This window comes from Psammomys obesus, unplaced genomic scaffold, assembly GCF_907164565.1.
Source record: "Psammomys obesus unplaced genomic scaffold, mPsaObe1.curated_primary_1811, whole genome shotgun sequence".
Taxonomy (NCBI): domain Eukaryota; kingdom Metazoa; phylum Chordata; class Mammalia; order Rodentia; family Muridae; genus Psammomys; species Psammomys obesus.
Genome location: NW_026590062.1, coordinates 5,710,465 through 5,731,810, shown reverse-complemented (window position 1 = coordinate 5,731,810; position 21,346 = coordinate 5,710,465). Strand labels below are relative to the sequence as shown.

At 48.0% G+C, this 21,346-nt stretch overlaps 1 protein-coding gene across 1 annotated transcript in view; it reads left to right on the top strand.

Moving 5' to 3' along the window:
• Srrm4 (serine/arginine repetitive matrix 4) overlaps positions 1–21,346 on the top strand; it is a 147,672-nt gene that overhangs the window by 98,523 nt on the left and 27,803 nt on the right. The window contains exons 2-8 of the mRNA XM_055606323.1: positions 2,798–2,944; positions 8,354–8,440; positions 10,681–10,752; positions 13,243–13,269; positions 14,734–14,784; positions 17,930–18,022; positions 20,711–20,867. Coding sequence (XP_055462298.1) covers positions 2,798–2,944; positions 8,354–8,440; positions 10,681–10,752; positions 13,243–13,269; positions 14,734–14,784; positions 17,930–18,022; positions 20,711–20,867 — 634 coding nt within the window. The remainder of the gene's footprint in view (positions 1–2,797; positions 2,945–8,353; positions 8,441–10,680; positions 10,753–13,242; positions 13,270–14,733; positions 14,785–17,929; positions 18,023–20,710; positions 20,868–21,346) is intronic.

Genomic DNA, 21,346 nt, shown 5'->3' with positions numbered 1-21,346 from the left:
AAAAGAACAAGCTAGGCTAGCACATCTCCCAGGGCAGTTTCAGAAATGCCACTGCAATGACCTCATCTCTGGTCTTACCTCTTGCCTTTCCTGCATGTGCCGGGGTCTTTGAACTTGAATCTTTCTGCCAAACATGCACCTCCCCCTTTCTGTTACGCCTGTGCAGAAGGGATGCATTATCATGGGAAAAAAAAATCACTCCCAATCCTTGTAGCTAAAACAAAAAAACAAAACAAAACCAGGAAGCAGCTGTGTTTCATAGTTTCTCTGAGTTGAGAATGTACTATTATTATGGTTCGGACTCAGCACGTCTCCTGAGGTTGTTGTTAGATGCCCCAGGGACTGCGTCTTCAGCCAAAAGCTTGTCGTGTCCTCATGCTCACTCACAAGGTTGGATGTCCACCTGCCCACTCGCATGGCTGGATGTCAGGGCTGGCTATTGGCAGTGGGCCTCTCCATGGGGCTGAGTGTTCTTACGATGTGGAAGATGATGGTCCTTAGCATAGTCTATCAAGGAGTGCAAGGCAAACACTGCCTAGGGACAGTTTGAAAGTCATCCATGATCACTTCTACCATTGTGCTCATGACAAAGAAGTGATTGGGTTCATCCAGTATTCCAGGGAAGAGAATATGGCTGGCAATAGTGTCAACCAATCTGTGACTACATTTTAGGCTACGTCATTCTGAACATTAGCCCAGTAAGTTCCCTCTCCCTGTTGCTCATCAAAGGACTCTTCTCTGACTCTATGGAATAATAGCCACTTGCCCACTTTCCTAATCCTCTCTGCTGCTCTATCCTCATCATAATTGGTCACATTCAATAAGTCACATTTTTCATACTTAAGTGATAATGATCTCCTCTGCCATCTGAATATAAACTTCATGGTCATAGTAGCATTCCTGATTGGGTCACTGAATCCCTACCCTGAGAACCCGCCCTGAGGTTGGAGTTAATGAATGTAAGTTGGCCTGGAGTAGGCAAGGAGGCAGCATTGATTAGAATCTCCATCCCTCCTCGGCTGGCAGTGACTCCCAGCTCTGCTTCTGAAGATGTACCAATAAGTGGCTGGCAGAGATGGATGTGTTATTCTGCCCTTGCTTCCCTATTAACAGAGCTTGGCTCACTCTCCAGAAACCCTAAGGATCAGGGAACTTACCAGATCCATTCATGCCAAGTTATAAAACCAGCCTTGATGCAGGAGGCTGGTACAGAAGAAGAGCCAATGCCTTTGATCAATGCTTGACTGAGAGTCAGAAAGCAGAATGAGCTCAGATACACCCATGACCCTCAAGCTCCTGGCTCCTCTTGGTTTGGACCCAGGACTTTGAGTAACAGGATCCTCAAAGATTGAGTGACTAGGCAACTTCTTGTGCCTTTCTAGGACTCAAATAGGTAAGGTGCATTAGTGGCTCCCAGGTGTTGCTTGGCAAGAGGAAGGAAACTTAAGTCATCATGGGAACTGCTATTCCAAGTAGGTGACCTCATCCCTGCAAAGCACACCAGACTGGCTGATTTACAAGAAAGTAAAAACAATATAAAATCTAGAACATGTTATTTTCTAGATCTTTTGGTTGGCACAAGTTATCATTGTCCTCATGCCACGTCAAGAGTCCAGGGACCAATGGTGTTCTCTGTTTTACTGCCGAGGGACTTGGAACTCAGTAGGCCAGTGGCTGGCTGTAGGAACTGCCGATGCTAACTGGATAAAACAGGGACCAAACTCTCCCACACAGCCAATATGAATAGTCTCAAAGACCACAGGGCAATCCTGGAAAGTATCAAGCACTGTACATACTATGCTTTTTTTTTCCTTCACATATGAGCCTACGAAAAAGTTTTGTTTATAAATTAGATATCGTGTGAGATTAACATTAATACTTAAGGAAACGAGGAAATAACATACTATAAATGTGATCTCTCTCTCTTAAAATACTGCACTGTCCTTTTGTATCTCATAAAATGAAAACACCCATGTCTTCCCTTTGTCATATTCAAATGTCCAGCATCATCCTCTTGTACCTCGGGGTCATTATTAAGTACAAAGGGAGGCGACTTGGACACAGTGTTCTAGTGCTGTGTCAGCTAGACTGCTAGAGATAACTACTAAATGGCCGCCAGTTGGGTAGCATATACAGCATGGAAACGCTAGATAAAAGGACCGTTCATGTCCCAAGCTGGAGGCAGTAGGACAGTGCAAGATTTCATTGCAGCACTCAGAGAAGTCTGCACTCATACTTGTGATCTGCTCATTGAATTTTTCCATTTAATAGGGTCCCAGAGTATGGAGAAATAGAGTTTTAAAAAAGAGGAGGCAAAGAGCGTTAAACTATTCCTTCTATGCTTCAGTCTCCATTGAGAGAGGAGGTGAATGCTGGTCTCCAAGATTTTCCTGTGTTTTAGTCAGGACAGCATGGGGTATGCTGCAGTAATGAACTCTGAGCAGCTTAATGTAGTTGCTTGAAATGTTTCTCTCTTTAAAAAAATTATAGTTTAGATGTCTCTCCTCCTCCAAGTGGCTTCAACTTTTGGAGTATGTAGCTTTCAAAGCTGCTGAGGCAGAAAGAGAAAGGTAGAAGAGACACATGGATCTTGGCTGCCTTAAACTGGAAATCACACACACACACACAAATAAACAAACAAACACACACATTCCACTCATAGAGGAAAAAAAAAAAAGACCAATGTTAATCTAATGATCTCAGTCTAGCAAGGGGCCTAGAAAATTGTAGTTCTGAATATTTAATGAAATGACTTCAAATCTCCTAACACATTTACCTCCATATTTCTTTCCTGCAGGACAGAGCCCCAGAGCAGCCTGTTGGTCCCAGCCCAGGATGGACCTTCAGAAAAACTGGGCCAGTGTCTGACCACTGAAGCCTTTGATACCAACAGCTGGGGCAGAGACAAGGCCTGCAGGGATCTGGGTCCTGCCAGAGCACACAGGTGAGATGTTGTGCTCCTCTTGAGTTCAAGTGGAGTGTGTGAAAAGTGAAGTTTGCCTCTCTGACCCCTTCTCTTTTTCAGGTTCCTCTTTAAAAGTTTGAGTCACGTGCTAGCATTTTTTTTTTTAATTGGCCCAGGGAGCCAGTGTTTTAGGTCTGTTGACCCAATGGCTGTTGTCGCAACTTTCTAGATCCAGACACGGAATGGGTTTGCTGACATTCTAATGACAATGAATGTATACAAACAGGAGGCAAGCTAGTCTCAGCTTGTACAAGCTAGCTTTCCACCACTGTGGCACATGCTTATGTAAACAAAATGAGGGGGATTATTTTTGGCTCACGGCTACATGCTCCCTTGGTTCTGTTGTTTCTATGTATGACAAGGCAGGGTGGAAAGGGAATCAGGCAGAGAGGGAGATAAAAGAGAAAGGGCAGGGAGGGAGAGGGGGTGGTGAAGAGGGAGGAAGGGAGCACCTTCATTCCTTCCCTAGCTGTGCCTCTTCCTTTTTCTACCTTTGTTCCTCCCTTCGAAAGCTCAGCAAATACTAGATCATCACCTTCAGGGTGGGTCTTCCCTCATTGGCTGTTCTATATGTCAGTCATCTCAGGAACACCCCCCACAGACAACCCCCAGAAGTACTCTCTACCTGTCTCCTGGGCATCACTTACTCTAGTCAGTTTGATATTCTAACTTAACCATCACTTGGGTCATTGGTCAAGATGCTCGTGTTTAATGACAGAGTTATTCCCTGGCATGGTGGTTCTATGAGCCTTGGGCTCTCAAATAATAGTTCCAAATCATATCTGCGTCCTGCGTTTCAGACCTTTGCACTCATTCCTTAACTCAGCTATTCAGCCAGCATCTTTTCAGTCCCTGCTAGATGACAGATACTGTGCTCGGCATCCATAAGTGTCATTTCACTGAGTCTCATAAAGGTGACGGGGTGAGCAAGATATGATAAACAGCAATTAAAACAGTGAAGACTTCGACTCCATCTGAGGCCAGCAAGATAGCCCAGAAGTAAAGGTGCTTGCTGATAATCCTGATAACCTGGAGCAGATCCTCAGGTCCTACTCGGTAGAAGGGAAGACCCAGCTCCTGCAAGTTGTCTTCTGATCTCCACCACATGCACCATGACACACACCCACATATGCCCATACACAGACATGCTAAATAATTTAAAAAAAAAACAACTAAATGAATAAACTCCAGCCTTCTTGCCTTAACTAAGCTAAGCCTACAGTTGATACTGAAGGCGCCAACATGCTCTCTGCCCCCTGGTTTTCGGCTTTCTACTTTACACACACAGAGCCCAGCCCATTACTGTCTTAGCTGAATGCTTACTATATACCATGTTATGTGTGTGAGAGCGAGTGTGTGTGCACGTGCAAGTGTGAGGGAGGGGTGCGTATATACCTGTGAGTGTGGGGGGGTGTGCATGCATGTGTGTGTGTGCGTGTGTGTGTGCATGTGTGTGTGCATGTGTGAGTGTGGGAATGCGTGTGTGTGCATGTAGTGCATGGAAGTGGTGGAAACCAGAGACCACCCTCAGGTGTTATGGCGCAGGCATCCTCACCTTGTTTTCCAGCCCAGGGTCTCTCACAGGGACGCAGGGCTCAACCATTAGGTTAGGCTGGCTTGCTGGCAAGCCCAAGTATCCACCTCTCTCAGTTGGCCCAGTGCTCTGATCGCAAGTACACACCATCAGGCTTGGAGTTTTTTAAAAATGTGGGTGATGTTTTGAACTCTCGCCCACATCTCAGTTAAACAGCTGTAAATGAGACTGTGAAGATCTCCGTCTGAAGGCCGAGGCGAGAACTGAAATGGATCAGGCACTGTGGTAGTTTCTTTGCACTGTTAACCGCAGTATGTGATGGAAATGGGGTATGGGAAGGAAGGTTTACTTTGGCTCCTGGTTTCAGGGGTATTTCCAGTGATTGTGGAAGTTAGGGTGTGAGGTGATGGGAGACCAGAACCAGGGCAGGTGTCACCTTCAAAGGCCACCACCAATGACCTACTTCCATCCACTAAATCTCACATGGCCTCTCCAAAATAGCTACACCAAGCTGAGAAGCAGGGTTCAGACATGAGCTGTGCGGGGCATTTCTACTTGTGATGGGTCTGTTTATGCCCTGACACTAGGTTTAGGACATAGGTGGTCCATAGAAAAGTACTGGTTAAGAGCATCAGAGAGCCTTGGAGCCTGGACATGAACAGCTAAAGGGAAAAAGGAAGATGCTGTGTTATGAACTGAGCGGTACAGTATGTCTAAGCCTCTTGTCATCTTCTGTCTGTGACTGATTCTCCGAGGAGTTAAAAGCCAAAGTAATGATGGTAATTAATAACCATCAGATCAGTGATAAGAAAAGTCACACTGATTATACTTAATGACCGGGACACGTTCTGAAGAGTCCGTCCCCAGATCTTGTTGTCCAAACACCTGAGAGGGAGCTTACACAAACCCAGGAGATGGAGCACAGTCCACACAGATGTGAGCTGTGCATCACATCTGCGCATTCACAGCGCAGCCTACAGCTCTGAGGGCAGTGGGGAATAAAACAGCGCAGGTCAGATCGAGCACGAGAGACGGTGGAATCAAGAGACAAAGCAGACACCCGAGTGGAAAGACTTCTGCCTAAGGCAAACGTTTCTCTATTCTCTGGTAATAAAAATGGAATAACGACATACCCTGGCCCTGTTAGCATCGCCGAGCAATAGGACCTGCACATAATTGTTTGCGCTGTATCTTACCTGAATGAAAACACAGTAGCTGGCCCCTGCCAGCAACACCATACAGATCTGCCAGTCAATAGGAGTTTTCCGGCTCCATTATCATCTAATGGGACAACTGTCTCATCAATCGGAATGATGTTACATGGCCTGTGACCGCCACACAATCCCCTTAGAACTGTAAACGTACTGAGGGGCAGGCCAAGGCACGAGGCAGCACACTTATGACCCAGGTACCCGGCTTAATTCCTACCTCTTAAATGATGACAGTACAAGTTTAAAAAAAAAAAAATCTCTGAGCTGGGAAGGGAGCTTAGAGTGTAAATGCGGGTCTGTGTGTTTCTAGAACAATCATTTCCTACTGCTATTTTATTCACCGTTAACCTCTGAAGATTCGGCCATGTATGTGGAGCAGGATTGCCGCATTTTAAAACTACACAAGTAGCTGAGTACTTATCTTCATCCATGTGTGCTTAGCTGCCGAGCTCTCATCCTCTGCCTTCTTCACAGCGTGGACTGAGCCGCCGCACCCTTAGCCACTTGAACTACTGACCACTGCTATTGACATGGACCATCAGTGTGTACAAGCGTCGTGTACACAACCCCAGTGCCTGACACTAACCACTGTGTGCTTCTGAAGTAGTCTGTGATGCACTCCATGGAAGCAGGGCAAGATGGGGAATGTGGCTCCATGTGTGTGAAGGCTTGGGGACACTCTGGAGGGACTGGCTATTTGTAATCACCTCACAGACGTCAGGTCTGCTGAACCTGAAAACTTTGCAGCTTTATCCTACTCCTGAAAGCTGAGTCCAGGACGCTGGTTCTCAGATCCCTTGCTTCTAAGACTTTAGGATTCTAGATGTTCGATGTCTTGGTCCTAACAGTGGAATCTTTCCTCATTTTGACACACTTTGTAACACCTCACTCCCCAATTCCTAGCAGCTGCTGCACTGAGGTGTGCTCCTATCAAACAAGACGCCTCAGCACGTAGCCAGGACCCGCCATCTATCACTTGGTTATTTGGCCAGTATTCACTAGGTTCTTGCTGTGAGTCAAGTATTCCTTACAGAAAGAACGTAGGAAGTGGCCCACTGTGTCTTTAAAAGCAGCGGTTCATTTTCTGGATGGTCTATTGTGCTTCATTCTTTATGGCATGTAGGTGTGATTCCATAGCTAGAGGTTTAATTCTTATGATGCTTATTTTTAACTTGTTAGAAATTACTCTCTTAAATATATATATGTATATATATATGGATGTATAGATCCATTTATTGGTGGGGCAGAGGCCTTACCACACATTCTAGGCCCTTATCATCCCTTGTGCCAACCCCAATGATCCAGATTCTTCAAATGGAATGAGATATGACAAAGCTATGTGATGTTCTAGTGAGTTGGGCCATTTCCATCTGACTGGCCGCACAAATGGCTCTAGAAGGCAGCTGGGTTTTTAAGGTAGTTCTTGGAGCATGGAGCAGGAGTTGCACAGGTTCAAATCCCAGCTTAAGTGATTCCTGGCTGTGTGGCCACCAGTGAGTCAGCTCGGCTCTCCAGACTTCATTTTTTTCACCTGTGAAATAAAATGACAAGGGTCACACTGGTCTCCTAGAGAAGGGCTTTCTCAACAAAGTGTTCTGCCTTTGTAAGTGAAAAGACCAGAGCTCAATCCCAGGGGCCGGGTTTAAAAAAAAAAAAGTGAGGTGTGGGGGCTCACACTTGTGATCCCAGCACTGGGGAAATGGAGACAGGAGGTTCAGCTACTTGTTGAGCTCCAGGGCAGTGAAAGATCCAGTCAAAAAAAAAAAAAAAGACATGACACCTAATGAATGAAACCCAAAATTGTCCTCTGGCCACAAAACACACTGTCTTCTAATTATTTTATACCAAAGTACATATAACTCTTGGTGTGTAATAAACACAACAGTCCTACTTTTGCTGCTGCTAAAATAATAGGACTGAGACTAATACTAGCTGTTGCAGTAAGCTGAGCTCGCACATCTCTATTCTCAAGCAGTTTTCAATCCGAAGCCATCTCTCTTTGCTATAGGATAGCGTTCTTCTTTTTTTAATCCCTGGAGCCTGCCCCAATTATAAAAGAAGATAACTTGACTTCATTTAGCTGCAGCCTGAGCATTTGGATTTAATTGAATGGGAAATAATTATTCCTGAAGAGTGGAGCTTTTTGAGGTTCTGTGAAGCGATGTAAGATATGTATCTTGTTACATTAGACCCAAGCAAATACACTTTTAATAATCGGCTTCTCCTTAACACACCTTCTGCATCCTGGAATTTACAGCAGGGAGTGTGTAGATGGGATGGATTGGGGAGGGAGTGGGATGAGCTGCCAATTCATTATTTTTAAAGTGATTTATTTACCGAGGTGAGCCATTTGCAAATTCAATAATAAATCTATTAAGGGGGCAGTTAACCTCTATAAACCTTGTTTTAAATAATCAATTGGTGTTTGGGTAACTACAGTGTCTGTCTCATTAGGTGGGCATTAAGTCCTTATTTGAGACATTTAATCTGAGGTGTGACCAAATCAGCCATGAGGTGGCAATTAGGTGTTCACCATGGGTCTTTGGTTCTCTGAGGAGCAGCATCCTTTTTCTCTCTTCGACTGTGACAGCCTAGCCAGAGATCCAAGGGACCCTCTCATGTTTGGCTTTTCCTTTCCCACAGTGCTTCTCAAGACAGAGACCTGACACCACCACCTTCCTCCAGGGGCAAAAAGAAAAAGAAGAAATCGACCAGAAAGAAGAGAAGGAGGTGAGGCTCTTGAAGAGACATGAAACCTCAAAGACTCCGAGAGAGAAGGGACACTGTGGGAGTAATAAGGGTTTACAATCTGGCAGGGAAACACCTTCAGTTCAAACCCCTTCTTTGCCTCCTAACCTTCAGAAACTTAGAGTCTACCTTTCTGTGCCCCCCCCCCCACCACACCTTCTGCAAGTGATAGGGATAATACCAAAATCTTGGGATTTTGTGAGAATTAGAAGAGAAATGACACTGGGTATGCTGGCTCATGCCTGTAATAATAGCACAATAATGGGCATTGTGAGGCAGGAGGATTGCTGTGATTTTGAGATGGGACTGGGTTACATACCGCATTCTAGGTCAGCCTGAGCTACAAACGTGAGGCAGTGTATCACGGGGGTGGGGGAGGGAGGAACAGGAGGAGAAGGAGACGGAAGAGGAGGAGGAAAATATGGAGGCAGCTGACACGGTCTTTAGCAATTGTGTATGACCAATTAATAAGAAGCGGTTATTAACCACAAATGTTCAGCTTGAGTGGCTGAAACTTAGTGCAGAGACTTAGGCCAGACACTTTGCTACCTGGTTTCCTTTTGCCCCAGGCCGTACTCTACAAGGGAAACATTGTACCCATTTCAGAGATGGGAGGATAAAGGCTCATAGGATGGGAATGACAGAATCTGAATTTGACTTGATTCTTAGGATGTTTTCTTGACCTAGGGTTAACGTTTTATATTAATACCATCTCGTGGCTCTTTTTGGGTTTCGTGAATCTCTTGCTACCCACAATTCTTTCAAGACGTGTTTATATTTAAAAACATTCCCAGATTCCGTTGTCTGCTGTCAGTCAAACCTTGTCTAGGATTCTGAATCCAGGGGAGTACGGAATCACCCAACCTCCACCCAAGCAGTGTTTATAGAAGCCTGCAGGGGGCAGCAGAGAGCAATGCCTGGACTGCTCAGACCTGGGCAGTGCTGTTTGCGAGGGGCGGGAAGCGGGGGAGGGAGGGGACACTGGGCGGGAGGAAGGGGGAGGGAGGGAGAGGGCTGGTGGAGAGGGCTGGGAGAGAGGGCGGGGGAGGGGTGGGTAAGGGGGCGGGGGGAGAGGGCGGGAGGCGGGGGGCGGAGGGTGTTCTCCATCACTCCTGGTTAGCTGCTTCTTCAGGATGGACCCAAAGAGGACAGGGGGTTGGGGAGAGGGGGCGGGTGACATTCCCGCGTTCCTGCCGTAAATTGAGTTTCCCGATTTTAGAAGCGTGCAGAGCTTAGAGGAGGAAACAGCCTAAGACGTGGGACTCCCTAATTATTCTAACTCCAGATGCCGTTTCTCAAGTTGTTGCTGATCCATTTCTCTTGGCTGATAGTTTTATTGAGCCTATCATTATTTTATTAGAAAATAAAATTAGTGTGCATTCTTTAAAAATTGGGATATTTTTATATGAAAATATGGATTTCAGGAACCTTCTATGGGAAATGCCGATGCTGTGGAAAGTTGGGGCTGCGTCTCACACTGAACCCCAACGCCGGTCTGAGAGGCCGCTGCTTGCTCTCAGGCTCCCTTCGGTCGTCACTACTCCCTGCAGGCTTCCAGCCAGGCTGCTTCATTCATCTACCCCATTAGAGAGGCTCCCGCTGGCCCCTAGCTTGCCCCTCGGTTGCTAGCCGCTGCGTCAATGAGGAAAATAAAAACCTAGAGACAAACTGTGATTCTCCCAAAGGCCTGTGAGTTGGTGGTGGAGTCAACAGCGGAAATCAGGTCAACACAGAGACAGGCTGAGTCATCACCACGGCCCTAAGGAGGGTAACTGTTTCCCAGGGCCCACTGGTGGCTTCACCCATGCTATGACTTCAGGGACACAGCTTTACCAAGGAGACAGCAGAGAACAGAGCACAGAGTATGGGAGGGGCGGAGCTTTGTGGGAGGGGCGGAACTTGCCGGGCAGCTACAGATGAGACCAAGAAAGCCTTTTAGATTCAACTAAAGGGTAAGCTATGGGTTGCTGCTGTTATAATGAAAACAAACCTTGGGAACAGAGAGATCTCTGTTCAAATCTCAGACCATCCATGTCTTGGCTGAGTGTCTTTGGGCAGGTCGCCTTAACCTCTCTGCATATCTACTTAAGACAGGGGTAGGGCACATGACATCTAAGTTAACGCAGGCTACTATCAGTATGGGGATTGTCCTTGCCTATGATCCCCCAAAGAGCTGTGTCCAGACGGAGAAGGGACCCACGGCAGCCTGTCTCCTCCCGCAGGTCCCCATCCTACAGCCCATCGCCAGTCAAGAAGAAGAAGAAGAAAAGCTCCAAGAAGCATAAACGACACAGGTACTGTTCTTCCTCCTCCTCAGACAGGGATGACCCGGATGTGGTGGGGTCCAGGCCCCCCCCCCACCAAGGTCACCAGAAGAACCTCGAATAATCTGTGTAGCATGCTCACTTTATACCCATCTCATCGTGTATTTGCCCTCAGTGTGAGCTGGAGCTCTTGTGGGGAGGAATAAAGATCCATTAAAGCTAACTCAGAACAGAAAGGGAGCTGATTCGAAGGAATCAGGAAGGTTTGGGGACCAGCCAGGCCTAGAAGAGGGGCTGGAAAAAGGAGTGGAGCGCCAGAACTCAGGCAGTTCCTCCTGACGCCTGATGGGGGGGTGGGGGGGTGCTGCAACCCATCCCGTTCCTGCCACGTCACAGTCAAGCTAGAAGCAGACAATAATATCTTCGTCATTATTCCAAAGTCCCAGGAAAAGGTCTTCCTTGGCTCCTGCTGTGTCCCAGAGGGCGGGATCATGAAGAAGAACAAGACTTCCAGAGATCCCTGCCTTGGGTGGGGAACAGAGAGAGTCACGAAAGGGCATCTTATGATTTGGACTCTCAGTCCAGGTGTTTACTATACGCACACATGCATGCACACATGCTCACTCACACTCACAAACACACACGTACACACGTGGAGTCAAATGCATATGCATATGTACGGGAGGCAGGGGGAAAAGTGGAAACGGGTGATGCCAATAGGCCAAGCCAACATGTTATAATTAAGATAATTTGCAATACAAAACTTCCATGGTGCCATTCTTCCATAAAGAAAGTCTTTCTCATGGAGCCATTTCCCATGGGCCACTGTCAGCCAGCTCAGAGGAACCTGTGTTCATGGGGCCATCAGCCTGACTTGTGATTTATTCTAGTTTGTTCACATCTCCCAATGCCCCCTATATGGTTTAATTGTGTGCCGTTACCAAAGGGCAGAGGTCATTTGGGTTTTCTTCATCTCTAAAGTGGCACCAAATAAGAGCTTTCTCAGTCCAGGGGTTTGGTCGCATCTCACCCTGTGCTGTTAGAATGTTCTCAGACTCAGTTTGGTCCCACTGGCTACAGCTACCACCTGTCCGGGGTTTCCGTAAGCTGAGACTGTGGGTGACTGGTGAGATGTGGTTCCTATGGAGTCATAAATCGTTCCCACCATGGAGCCTGGGATGCTAAGGCAAGGCTGTGCCCGTGGATGTAGATGGACACCTGTCACCTGCCTGTGCAGAGCAGCTGGTGCCAGTCAGGGGACTTTTCCACACCTGCATCCCAAAACCCAGGTGGCTTCTCACTCAAGACCTGGATTCCCAGGTACTTATGAGTCTGAGGCAAGCTCAAGGCCAACCTGGACAATTTAGTGAGACCCTGAAGAGAGAGAAGGGTCAGGGGAAGAATAAGAATGAATATCCTATCCCATCCTAAAGCCTTCTGGACTTCCCCTCCCCCCCCCCAACTTCTCCAAGTCTGTGTCAGGACATGTTGGTTAACAACAGCTGATGATTTTGGAGGTAGCAACAGTGAGAGACAGAAAACATAGAACCTTTGCTTCCTTTTCTCAATATCAGAGTTTGAAACTTTTTTTCCGAGAGAGAGTAGGGTGGGGGGTTCTGTGTAGCCTTGGCTGTCCTGGACTTTGTAGACCAGACTGGCCTCAAACCCACAATGATACATCTGTCTCCCCGAGTGCTGGGATTAAAGGTGTTCATCACCACGACCTCTGGATTTGAGACTTTTTTAAAAACTTCATTTCTACCTCTATTCATACTCTATTTCCAAGCCCCAGAAACAAAACAGTGACCAAAATCCAGCTACTCCTTCCAGATTGTTCCCATCTGCTGGGTCAGTGGTGATTACAGGGTAAAGAGGTCTGGACTCCACTAAGGATGTAGCTGCTGGACCCAGAACTGCTGCAAACTGCTGCAGGGAGAGTCTGGGGGAGGGAAAGAAGGCAGAGGCGACCAGGCAATAAGTTTTGACCCTCACCGCCCTCCATAGTTTATCATAGGGATGGACAGAATGAGGTTGTACAGACAGTACAGAGCTTGATGCACAGCAAGGGTTCTGCAAATGGGGAGGAGGGTGGGTGGAGGAGCAGAAGGAGGAGGGAGATGAGGAGGGGGAGGAGGAAAAATCTAAAACTAAGGCTAGGGATGAGAGAATTTGGGGAGTGAAAGGGTTTGGGGAGCAGACCACACTTTCCCATGCCCTCCGGGTCCAACTTCATCTTGGGGGAGGTTTGCTGATAGCTTTTCACGAGCATTGGTGGGCTTTGACCTGAAACTCGTGCATAAGTCAGCGCTTCCCCTGTGGACTTAATGTTCTTTTAAAGCTGATGGGGGAGGAGGTTCAGCTAGGAGTCTTGAGTCTAGGAGTCTAGATCGAGAGGCACTAAAGCACCATCCGGGGAAGAAATGCTCACTCACCTGTGTTTATTCTCTCCTCTCCCTCCTCCCCCCTTTTCTTCCTCCCTTCCCTGCTGTCTCTCCTCCCTGTCTCTTTCCTTTGAATCAGGTCTTTCTCGAAGAAAAGGAGACACAGGTAAGGCCCCTGCTGCTTCCTTCCGGTTGCTTGCTCAGCTTTCTGCTTCTGTGGGTTGCTCTGGGCAGCTGCCTGGGTGGGCTCCTAGCTTCCATCACCATGCTCCCATCTGTCTTTCTGGGCCTTAGTTCTCTCGACAGTGAAAGCCTGTGTTGATTTCCCAGAACAGTCATAGCCCACTTTGAACTTCCATGGGGCTGTGCATTGCTCCTAGACCGAGCTCTACCCAGACATTGGAAGTCAAGGCTTTTAGGAGACACAGGCCTTACCACTCCACCATAACTTTCTTACATCTGGGCAAGGGATAGAGGACACATGGGGAGCAACATGAAACTGCCACGGGGACTCATGCAAAGTGGGCCTTAATTAGCCCCTCCTAAAACTTGTCTCAACCTTGAGCAGTGGGCATGCTTATGTTCCCATTTGATAGATGGAGAAACTAAGGCTAAGACAAGAGAGGCCAGGGCCAAAGCCAAAATGCAAAGCTAAATCTGTCAGATAGGACATGTATGCAGGTGACAGTGGCCATATCTGGAACGGTTTGGGGAAGAAGATGTACTCCTGTGCTCGTGATGAATAAACAGCCATTCTCACTGTCACGGGCTGCCAGTGAGTGCTATGCAGTCAGCCACTTGGCTTAAGCTGTGGCTTCCTCTTTGTGTAGTTGAGGCAAGTGGTCTCAGAGAGGTCAAGTCACTTGTCTGATGTCACTCACCCGAGCAGCAGAGACGGGACTCCAACTTGGTGTGGTATCACTAGATGAAATTAATGTCCAGGACCTCAGAAGACAGCGATGGGTTTTGGTGATCTCGTGAAGCCAGTCTGGCTTGAGCTAGCAGGCTCAATTTCTCAGACTTCTGCTTGTCTGCACTGGGACCCCGGGTCATGGTGGTTCATTCTGCCTATACCCTAGCCCCTGGTACTTGAATATTCGTGGGCAGGATGTTTCATAATCTGCCAAACCTGATCTGGCTTTGTCTGTCTCTGTGGCTATTTTATTCCCTTGTAAACAGACTGGCCAGTAGTTGCAGCAGACCACGGTCCTGGCCACTCCCCAGCTCAGCTGTGTGATCCTGCCCAAGCACCTTAGCCCATCAGAGGTTTCATTTCTCCATCTCTAAAATGGGCTTTTTACAAGCTGTGCTCCACCTGCAGGTGGCAGGGACAATAGAGTTCAGTAGGTGTTTCACACAGACTGTTTAGCATGGTGCCTAATGTGTACTAAGGCCACAGCACGGCAGGTATCACTACCGTGACCCTCATTATTGCCATTGCAGTTCCTGGCCTAGCAGAGCGAGCTTGCCCTCCTTGGCCAGCACCCTGTTCTCAGCACAGGGGCGTGAGCCAGGATACCTGGTCTGACGTAAAGTCCTTGGCGCTTGAACAACCTGCCTGCGTTTAAGCTTAAACTTCCCTGGGTGCTTTGCTTTCATCTTTCAATTAACTGGCCCATTTCTCATTTAGCTCCTGTAGCCCTAAAGGCAAACGACGGGAAGAGAAGAGGCACAAAAAACAGTGAGTAGACAGAGGCCCCGGAGCACACCGTGCACCTTGAGAGGGGGAGAGGCCTAGCCTCTCCTCAGCTGGGAGCGTTAGCCATGAAATACACAGGGACAGAGGAGGGAAGGGGCCGTGGCTGAGAGGGAGGAAGGAAGAAAAGGAGGAGGCTCCAGCGAGGGCCTAGTGTTCACTTGAAAGCGAGGAGGGGGTACGCACGAATACACAGACTGTATATGATACGCAGGTGTGCGCAGGCGTGCTTTCTGTGCACAGCACGTGTGTTCGTGCCTGAAGTGCTCATTATATGCGAAACATGTATGTATGCCATGCATAGATCTGTATGTAGTGTCTATAAGTGTAGCGCTCACTTCATGTATAAATGTCTACGCATTTTTATGCCCCGCAGACCTCTGTGCACACGGTCTGCACAGCGCACGTAACACGGGCGCACATCGCATGTGTGCATGGGATCTGGCTGTGTTCACATGAGCGCATTTGTGTACCTGCGTGTGTGAGCGTGGCGGCAAGCAGCACTCACACATGGCACACTGTGAGCCCATGTGTATGAATCCTGTTCGCTCTGCGTGTGCCTGTGCATCCTGGGTAGGGGGTGTGTAGCAGTCTTTACCTGTGCGCATGTCTGTGTAGTGTTTGCATGGATTATGACATGTGTGTGTGTGAGTGTGCGTGTGTGTGTGTGTGTGTGTGTGTGTGTGTGTGTGTGTGTGTGTGTGACAAGCACCTACATGCATATTCTGACTTCTGGTTTACATACTCTGGCTTACAGTACAGGACTCCCCAGGAGTCCTGAATCTCAGGCCCAGCTGTTTCACAGTTTATAGCCGGTAGTAGAAATTCAAATCAGCCAGTACTGCCTGTGGAGTTCAGTTTCCCCATCAAATTAAAAGTAAATTTGGTTACAACCCACCTACTTTATACCCTGTAAACGTTAGTGCAATGTGTTTTCCAATCAACTAATATTTTATCTCCCGCCAAGAAGCATCTAAAGGGAGGATCAAAGACAGGAGAATGAAAGGAGACCAGCTTTTGAGGAGGGAAAAGAAGAGGCAGGGCACAGAGGGAGGGCGCTCAGCATGGCTGCCTCAAAGGGTGCCTTTATTCAAGGTCAGTACAGAGGAGGGCATTTCAGTCAGTGCCACAAAGACACGAAGTACACACTCCAAAAGGAAGGAGGGATCCAGTGGGATCAGGGAAGACATCCTCTTTAGCCAATTAGTTTAAATGACATCATCGAGAGAATCGTTACTAACAGAGTGACTCCCGCTACAATCCCCTGAAGTGGGTCCTATTGTCATGCCCCTGTGAGGATGAAGCAGGGTCATGCCAGAGTGTGTTGTGACCAAAGAGTTTTCACTCCCAGCACACACTGTATGTTCACAGAGACCAGTGGCCTTGGGCCTGACAGCCTCAGGAACACTAGGAGGATTGATGATGGCATTGAGGTGGTCACCCTCTCCAGCAGGAAAAGCTGGACAAGTACTGGCAGTTTATCATCGGAAAACAAGCAAAGCTCTTGAGTCAGGCCAGAGAGCAAGAATCCAGGGCCTTCCAGGAAGCAATGGTTGTTCTTCCCAAGCTGACCAAGAGTTGAATAAGCAGGAGTTATTTCTTTCATCACCTTTGCCTTAGTGAGGCTCTGGCGCGTGGCAGTGGGCACACGAGATGGTACAGGAGAGTAGTGGAGGATGGGAGCTTGGAACAGAGGGCACCAGTAGGAAAAATGGGGCTTGATGGCAAGGGTGGCTCGCTGAAGAAGGGCATCCCAGGCGGCACGGAAGGCATAGTGTCAACTCTCTGGCCTCAGTTTCTTCACTATAGCATTGGAATAGAGAGAGGACTCACCTTCATCAGTTATGAAGAACAGCAGAATCTGTAGGAGGAAAACGATTAGGATGCAATTGGGCCTGAAGGATATATTAGATACGAGGGGCCTGAGGTCATTGCCATATTCCTCCAAAAGGTCTCTGGAGCCAGAAAACAAGCTGAGTTAACTATCCATCGTTGCTTGAGTCTGGCAGGTCAGAGCAAAAGATGTTGGATGGCTAAGCCAGACGGACAGCCAGGCAGGACCAGCTCCTGAAGGAATCTGGGCTTCAAGACCAGAGTCTGGACAGAGCATAAAGGCAGGGAGGAGGTTTTAATCAGGGAATTGATTAAATCAATTCCTTTAGATAAACCGAGATAAACAGGCAGATTCCTACGACACCAGCATTCCACACATCCGTCATTTTGTGCTGTTTTTATCATTTCATAGAGGGTCTTACTGTGCCGCCCAGGCCAGCCTTGAACTATGTAGCTCAAGGAAGCCTCAAGCTCAGTGATTCTCCTGCCTCCACTTCCCACATGCTGGGATTCAAGTGCGAGCTACAGCACCTGACTTTCCTCGTTTATCCCCAGTCAGATTGGGACCCGTCCTAGGGAGCAGCTGAAGAGAGGCAGGGTGACGCTGGCAAGAATGGTGAGGCGGTAGCATGGGTGGTGCTGGTTGCAGTGTGTGTTGGTAGACTCCTGACTCCATGCTAAAGATCCGGAGTTCCTGTCCTGCATCCAGGGTCACAGACTGGCAGCTGAGAGGCCCAGTAGACCCTGTGTTTTTTTTATGTGTCAAAGGTTACCTTTTTGTTTTAAAGGTTTGTCTCGTTAAGACAGGGCTATTTTACCTTAAAGAGTCTGCTCTTGTTTCTCCAAGTGCTTGAAACATCAGAGGGTTGGGCATGTGAAGGACTGGAAGCGCAGCAGACCCTTCCTTCAGCCCAGGCCTTAGAGCAGCATTTTGCTAGAACCTGGCTGGATGCTGAAAGGGAATGAAATGTGGATCCTGACCTCGGGAGGCTTGGCTTGCTGCCTGGGCTGTGGTTTTGTACCAGGTTTGCTTCTAGCACGAGGACAAGTCTCATGTTAACCGTCACCCACACTCCCAATAAGGGCCCCTTTTTGCTTCCCTGTGCTCAGGCAGTTGGGCAGAGACCCCCTAAGATGGCAGCAGGAAGCTGAAGCGGTGAAGCCGGGAGATGCGTCCCTTAGAGAGCAAACCTACAGTATTGGGTATAAGTGGGATTTGTGAATCACAAGATCAAAATCAGTGTCTCCTTCCTCCTGCCGCCTCTCTCTCCCTCCCTCTCTCCCTCCCTCCCCCAAGATCTCGAAGCCGGAAGTCTCATCGCCATAGACATCACCGATGCCCCTCAAGGTCCCAGAGCTCAGAACTGCGCTCCTCCAGCTGCGAGAGCAGGTAATTTCTTTGCCCCTGTTCCTCATCCACCCAGCGCTAACGATGTTTGACTCAGGTTCTGTCCTGCACTGAGTGGCTCTCCCAGGGCCGGAGCTGCCCCCCCCCCCTCGCTTTCTGTCAGCAGGCAGAAGGGGCTCAATAGTACCACCACCACTCCACAGCACAGCCGACTCATGTGACCCGCTCTGCAGTCCCTGGAGGTCGTTCAGAAGATGAGGAAACTGAGGCACTGGGCCTTTAAAGAACTCGATACTTAGCAACTGAGTGACACAGCTAGTGTTAAAACCAGGAAGTTGGCTCTAGACTTTCCATTCTCAGAACAGAGAAGCTGAGCCACCTCTGAAAGGACACACAGCACAAAGTGTCCCCGTCTGAGAATGGCATGACTGCAGTGCTCTTGTGGATGAAGAAGAGAGCAGTTTTGTGGATGGGAACATTCACAAAATTTGGAATTATTGATATGTATCAGGAAGACCAAAGACAGCTCCCAATGTCAAGAGCTTTTCTCTTTTTGTCCAAGTGCTCGTTCTTGACACCTGGGGCCTGGAAGTTCTCAGGCAGGGTTCGCCTTATTTCAATGGAAGAAAGATGGCTGGAGACCAAAGAGAAGGAAGTAGAGGCGTGGGAGGAAGATGAAGACAAGAAGGAGAAAATGAGGTGGAGGAGGAAGAAGAGGAAGGGAGGAGGAGAAATATTTATCTTTGTGCCAGGTTTTGTTTGTTTGTCTCTAGGCTGGTTCAAGCTCTTTCTCTGTGGCCCTGTCATGCTGTGGGTGTGATGTGATTTTCTATATTTTCTGCACTTTGTGATATCCTCAGAATCGTTTTTTAAAAGATTCCAAGTACCTGAGTCCCAGCCTCTAGTCACCCTGAGCCAGACAGAGAGACTGCAAACTGTCCCAGGGGATATGAAAACAGAGCATGTGTGAGAAACCCTGAGACCAAGGCCCTGACATGTCCCCACCTCAGCTGACCTCTGTGTTTCTGCTGGACCCAAGCTGCCAGGGAGACTACCAGGTGAAGCCACACAGTACTCTGATTAACCAAGATGTAAGCAAGACCCCTTGACATGCAAAGCAGAGCCCAGATAAGAGAATTTGTCTCTAACACACAAACCACCAGGTACCTCTACTCCAGCGAGTGTGAGTGGAGGCTGCTTCCTTGGCGATCACAGACTTAGCCTCAATCTAATCAGCTCTCATTCGAGGCTATCACAACCCTCCCCTGCTCTCCCCCGCCCCACTTTCTGGCAACACCCAACCCAGAGTATTGCTTCTGTTACTTTGTGCCCCCCTACATCACCTGCCACTCATCCCAATGCTCATTGACAAGCTCACAGTGACACCGGTTATAGCCAGGATCCCAGCTTTGTGTGTCTAAGCAGAGCCTCAGCCTCTGGATCCACCAGCTCCCTGAGAATTATGTGGGGTCCCAAAGAAATGGCTGACACGACAAGTTCCAGCCCTGTGCCTCCTGCTGTCTTGTGCTCACCTGAGCTTCCTTGAGCCACTCATGTTGAAGCACCTTCCGAAAGCCTGAGGGCAGACCAAGAGCTGGTTATGTGGGTTGCATACTCAGGAGAATGATCTGGAAGATCCAGAGCAGAGAGATCATTCAGAGCTAGAAATAGAGGAGATGGTTCTTACAGGTGAAAAATCCTGCCCAGCTTTGGCTGCTTTTAAGCCATGTGACCTCAGGCTCCAAGAGCCTAAGCATCTCTGAAACTCAGCTCCCTCATCTGTAAGATGGGAAAGTAACACCAGCCCCATCTGTGTCCTCAGATGCAGGAAGGATTGTGAGGGGTTTTCAGGTGACTTCAAATTCATATGGTTTACAGCTGTAACTCAGAGAATCCAGGTGTGGATAATTTAAGGGGTCAGACAAGACAGGCAGATCTTGCTTATACAAGGTGTCTCTGTCATTTTTATCAGGCATGTTTCCCTCAGTATTTTGGGTGATACTTAATAGAATGGTTCTGCTGCACAAATGGTAAAGTCACATACACAAAGACACATGGGTATGCATAGAAACATATATAGTCATGCCCAAACATATAGAATCACAAGCATATGAGGGATATTAAACCAGATCAAATAAGGGACCTCTTTTGTCATCGTGATCATAGTCATAAATTTTTTAAATGAATAAGAAAGTTGCTGAATAGATAGGAGGGGGATGGATGGATAAATGGATGGATGGTAAATGGATGGATAAACAGATAAATGAAATGATGAATAGATGGATGGTGGGTATATAGATGAATCATTGGATGGGTAGATGGCAAGATGGATGATAAATGGGTGAGTGGTGGGTAAGCGGGTGGAGGGGTGGACAAATGGATTGATGGTAGATAGAAGAATAGATAATAGATGGATGGATATGGGTATGGATATGGATGAAAGAATGGGTGGATGGTGGGTGGGGTGGACTGGTGGATGAATGGATGAGAGGTGGGTCAGTGGGTGCGAGTATGGATGAATAGATAGATGAATGGATGAGTGATGAAGGGAATGGGAACTTGCATACACACAACCCAGCATTCTTACACACAGAGACATACCCAGGGACAAAAATCACACAAACATACAGAAGCATGCCCTGTCACTCTCAGATGACGTGTTGGTTGCCTAGCCATCTCTCCACCATGCTCGCCTTAAAAGGTCTTCAGGTAGCTCTTTCTGATCCCCAGGCACCGAGGTCGGTCTCCTGAGGAAGGGCGGAAATCCCGCCGAACACACTCCCGCCGCTGCTCCAAGAACTACTGCAAGGTCAGCCCGGAGGCCCGGTCCAGCCACCTGCCCAGCCAGCCCCTCCAGAGGCTCGGCTTCCTGTCAGCCAGGGGTGTAGTAAGTATTCCGCACAGCCCCTCCGCCAGCCTTGTCATGACGTTTGTGGGAGGTGGAGGTCTAAGTTCAGGAAGTGTATGATGCCTTTTAATTCAGTTTTGGATAAAATTTCCCACTGGCTCCAGATCTCATTATTGACTAACCAATTATTTATTCACCGGCCTATGACAGCACTTGGCTTGGGGACTTGGGAGGCAGAGGAAGAAAAAACTAAAATACCTAGGTTCATATTTCAGAGGTTGGTGTTGAAACACAGATACTGGCCTCCAGGTGACATGTGTGAGATGCATACAGTTTTCGTAGGATCGGGCAGAAGAAAGGGGCCTTTGAAGTGGGAAGGACACTTCTGGCTTTTATTTAAAGTCTGCATCTCTGTCAGCTGGCTGGCAGCATTGGTTGACAGCTGGAATCTGATTCCTCCTGTTAATTTGAGCTTGTGGCCCTTGACCTGTGTCTTTTTATGTGTTCACACACACAAA